The 4529-nt window shown below is 49.7% G+C and overlaps 1 protein-coding gene across 1 annotated transcript; it reads left to right on the forward strand.

The window, feature by feature from the left end:
• Positions 1-496: 496 nt before the first annotated feature.
• COX5B (cytochrome c oxidase subunit 5B) lies at positions 497-3601 on the forward strand. The gene is made up of 4 exons (XM_069583906.1): positions 497-707; positions 1245-1318; positions 1494-1593; positions 2447-3601. The coding sequence occupies exons 1-4, from the start codon at positions 605-607 to the stop codon at positions 2557-2559; spliced, it is 390 nt and encodes a 129-aa protein (XP_069440007.1). The 5' UTR covers positions 497-604; the 3' UTR covers positions 2560-3601.
• The last annotated feature ends 928 nt before the right edge of the window (positions 3602-4529 follow it).

Here is a 4529-nt window from a genome sequence, read left to right on the forward strand (position 1 = left end):
CTCAAAGCCACAGCTACAGGAAAATGATGCTAGGTCTGCGAGCAGATTCTGTCCAAGTTCTTATAGGTTGAGCCCCACGTTCACAGTGGCTGTCACACTGCCAGGAGACCCAGCATCAAAATTTGCCCCATCACAATTAATGCTGTGGCCTTTGGGACGCTACTGCTAAATGGGGACCACTTGATGTGTGGCAAGTATCCTGACAGGGACTGGCTTCACGTCTTCCATCAGCAGCCTCCACGTCGCCCGAGCACAACTGTCAGCCAAAAAGCATATGAACTACAGTAGGGTTGCCCCATTCGGACGACGACAGAGTCTCACAGGCGCAAAACAAGTTCTACCCAACCTCAGCGTTAGCAAACGGCAGGTGTCCAGAAGCCTACAACTGAAACCGTTACTAGCCCCGCCCCCAGCCGGCTGCACGGAGCGGGCAATGAGGCAGAGTTGCGCCGGCGCAGCCTTTCCTGATGTCCCGCCCCGGAAGGGTCACGTGAGTAAGGCGGGCTCTGGGCCGGACGGAAGCGGAAGGGAAAGAAGCCCTCCCCCGGAAATCATTTGTTTCAGGAGCCTGCTTCCGGAAGTGGTGGTGTTTGTAGCGGGCGTGATGGCGTCAAGGTTACTCCGTGGAGCTGGAGCTTTGGCCTCCCAGGCCCTGAGGGCCCGGGGTCCAAATGGAGTCTCCGTGGTGCGCTCTGTGGCGTCTGGAGGTACTCGCTGGCATCGTGCGCCGTTGCCCTCCCGCGGTGGTGTTAGGTCAGCAAAGGCTGGGGTGGGGGAGGCCTTTCATCTCCTCTGGGCCCCAAAGCCCTGAGGCTCTGCGGACCTCTCCCTGATTCTCGACCGCAGCTGCTGCTGACCACCAAAGTGACCCGGCTGCGAAAAATTCCTAAACGGAGTTGCCGGGTGACCTTGGTGGGCAGGGTTTGCAACCCGGGCATGGAGGGGCCAAGCCGCCCTTCAGACCTGCGCCCGTCTCCAGTTGGATGCACCCCACTAGGACTCTGATTTAACCTGCTTTTAGAAAAAAAAAAAAAAAAAGGCAGAAAAATCGGCCTCCGTGGTTGAAGGAAGAAAAGATCACCCCGCGTTCCACTTTTGGGTAACGTGACTGGTTCTTAAGGGACAGTGGCTATGGGTAGACTGTGGGAGCCTGTGGGCCCGCTAAAGCTGTGAGCAAAAATTGACTTCTGTGTGTTTTCCCTCTTGATCATTTCAGCCGACATCATCATTTTATTTTCTTTTAGGTGGTGTTCCTACTGATGAAGAGCAGGCGACTGGGCTAGAGAGGGAGGTCATGCTGGCTGCTCGCAAGGGACAGGTGAGAACAATGTTCCATGCCTTCTGGGAGAGTTCATTGCCTTGGATGGGATCAGAACAGCCTCCTCTATGGGGAGCCTTCCCTCCAGGAAACATGGCTTCTGGGAACAGTATTGGTAGTCCCTAGAGGGTAGAGATCATTTGGCATAATAGACTCTTTATTTTGTTTTTTTCAGGACCCGTACAATATACTTGCCCCAAAGGCAACCTCAGGTACCAAGGAAGACCCTAATTTAGTCCCCTCCATCAGCAACAAGCGGATAGTGGGCTGCATCTGTAAGTGCTTCCCTTCTATTTTCTTACCCTTTTGTTTGTTTGCTTATTTTTTGACTGTGCAGAATGTGGGATCATAGTTCCCCAACCAGGGATGGAACCCACACCCCCTGCATTGGAAGCACAGAATCTTAACCATTGAACCGCCTGAAAAGTCTCTATTTATTTACTTATTTTTAATGTTTACTTTGTGACCTTCAGGATCTTTGTTACTGCATGTGAGATCTTTTAGTTGCAGCATACAGGATCTAGTTTCCTGACCAAGGATGGAACCCAGGCCCCCTGCATTGGGAGCACGGAGTCTTAATCACTAGACCACCAGAAAGTCTCACTCATTTGTTTAATATGTGTTTTGTATGGAGGATGTCTACTAGTTTCTTCACATCTGTTGTCTGTGAGTGTATATGTGTAAAGATATATGGATAAACGTTTTAAAGGTTTTGACCCTCAGGCCCCTTTGCCAAAGTAGGTCACCCTTACTGTAAAGAGGCCTTGAACGTCAATAATACTGCCTCAGTGGAGAGGTGGTGTGCAGAAATATTCATCTAGAAAATACTGTACTTCTCTCTTTGCCAAACACCGCATCAGGCACTAGGTGTACATGCCAAAATGGACCCAGCTTTGGGATTCTACACAGGCAGGGAACTGTGAGAACCTAATAGGAACTGATTAGAGGTCAGTTTACTCACAGGTAAACTTGGCCTCAGTTCCTTCATCTGAAAAATGGGATCAGCTTGAACTGACCTTAAGGTGTCAGCCATATCTTTGTTTGCATCTCAGAGGTGTCTGAGGGCAGTAGGTTAACGGTGGAAGTCCTTCTAGGCTGCGTGGCCTTCAGCTACCTTTTTTCTTTCAGGTGAAGAAGACAACAGTACTGTCATCTGGTTCTGGCTGCACAAAGGCGAGGCCCAGCGATGCCCCAGCTGCGGAACCCATTACAAGCTGGTGCCGCACCAGCTGGCCCACTGAGCTGTTGCACTGATGCACTCAGAATATGATGCGGAATTTCTTCTTTCCAGTAAAGACTAGCCGTGATGTTGGCGTCCCATAGTTGGCTGGTCTTATTTCTTTCCTGTGTTTATGTCAGAAATAGCTGTCTGTTAATATTAGCTTGCCATCCCCTTGCTTTTGTACACTGAGATTGTTGATCCCTGATGCATTGACGGTGACAATCAGTATCGGAAAAACGGAGTCAGGCTGACTGAACTTGCAATGTTGGCTTCATCATGTAGCTTTGTCGCTGGTATCATGTTCTCTGAGAGTGGGTGGTGGTTTAGTAGCTAAGTTGTGTCTTCTTTGTGACCCCATGGACTGTAACCTATCAGGCTCCTCTATCCATGGAATTCTCCAGGCAAGAATACTGGAATGGGTTGCCATTTCCTTCTCCAGGGGATCTTCCCAACCCAGGGATCAAACCCAGGTCGCCTGCATTGCAGACAGATTCTTTACCACTGAGCCACCTGGGAATCCTAGCTGACACTCTAGTGGGAGAGAAAGGTGAATCCACAGCCACCCTTTCAGCATCAAAGGCAGCACAGCCACTCCCATACTTGGCATCAATTGACCCTCACAACTACCCTGTGAAATGGACCTTTTCTCTTTCTTTGTGTACTTAATTTCTAAAAATTCAGATATAATTCATATACCGTAAAATTCATTCTCAAAGTCTACAATTCAGTGGTTTCTAGTAAATGCACAAAGTTTTGAAATCATTATCACTACAGAACATTTGAAATCAGTACCCATTACTACTCACCTCCTCCTCTCCCCCCGCCCCCGCCCCCGGCTCCTGGCAACCACTAATCTACTTTCTGTCTGTGAATTTGCCTATTCTGGACATTTCCTATCTGTTGAAAAACTACTTTTCCCATTATCTTTGTGCCCTGTTGAATATTGACCACTAATTTATAGGGTTATTTCTGGCCTCAGGTTATCACCTTGCAGAGGTTCAGAGAGGTTAAGCTAATTGGCCAAGGTCACAGAGCTAGCAAATAAAAACACTAGATCCAAACCCAGCTCCTTAGAATTTGTCTAAAGTGCTGTGGAAATACATGATGGGCAGAACGATTAACTTCCCACCCCAGGAGGCAGGTGTCAGGACTGGTCCTAAAATCTCCAAAGGGAAAAAGCAGAGAGGCCTTTGGGAAAACAGCAAAGAATAAGTTGTGGTTGGAATGCCAAAGACTTGCAAGGGTATTTGGCATTCATTTATCTGGGAGAAGGGGAGTCCCTGAAGGTTTGTTAGGAGGGAAGACAAGGAGAGGAAGGGGACGCTTGGAGGAGAAAGGTGAGTCTGGATAACTTGATTTTGCAGGCCCTGAAGAATCATGAGGTGCAGATGGGGATGGACAGATTAGCTGGGAAGAGTGGGCTGGAAGCAGAAAGGCTCCAGTGGGACCTGAGTGGTGGAAATGGAGCTGAGATCCAACTGCCAGCAGAGGGAGAAAAGCCACGAAGAGGCTGAAAGGCAAGGTCGAGGAAGCTTAATTTGGGGAGGCAAGGAGAAGGGTTAACAACAGGAAGGTGTCTTATCAAAACAAGGTTGTAAAGAGAGGCTGGGGCTTGGCACATAGGAGGCCTACAGGATGACAGTTTCAGGGCACGGTGCAAGTGGTTGATGATGCAGACAAAGGGAAGAGGCAGCTTGCCCAAGCAGTCTGGACCGAGAAGACAGATTGAGGGCACAGAGGCACCGTGTGAGAAGAAGACTCCTGTCTCAGCATCCTTGGGGGCCAGCCGAGGGTGCCTGATGCAGAGTGGAGGAACAGCCCTGGAGAGGAGAGACCCAGTTTCTCCAAGACCAGAGGGAAGGGGAGAAGGGAGCCTGAGTGAAATACAAGTAGGCAGAGCTGGGGCTTCAGGGTAATGAGCGAAAGAACTGCCAAGCTCCCAACACCAGCGGCTCAGCCAAGGGCAACTGCCACAAGCCTGTCCAAGTG

This window comes from Ovis canadensis, chromosome 3 (assembly GCF_042477335.2).
Source record: "Ovis canadensis isolate MfBH-ARS-UI-01 breed Bighorn chromosome 3, ARS-UI_OviCan_v2, whole genome shotgun sequence".
NCBI classification, from domain to species: Eukaryota; Metazoa; Chordata; class Mammalia; order Artiodactyla; family Bovidae; genus Ovis; species Ovis canadensis.

Excerpts from the sequence above, each read along its gene's own strand:
- COX5B (XM_069583906.1), top strand. The coding sequence starts at position 605 with ATGGCGTCAAGGTTACTCCGTGGAGCTGGAGCTTTGGCCTCCCAGGCC. Across the intron at positions 708-1,244 it reads GCGCTCTGTGGCGTCTGGAG|GTGGTGTTCCTACTGATGAA; the intron begins GTACTCGCTGGC and ends ATTTTCTTTTAG. Across the intron at positions 1,319-1,493 it reads TGGCTGCTCGCAAGGGACAG|GACCCGTACAATATACTTGC; the intron begins GTGAGAACAATG and ends TGTTTTTTTCAG.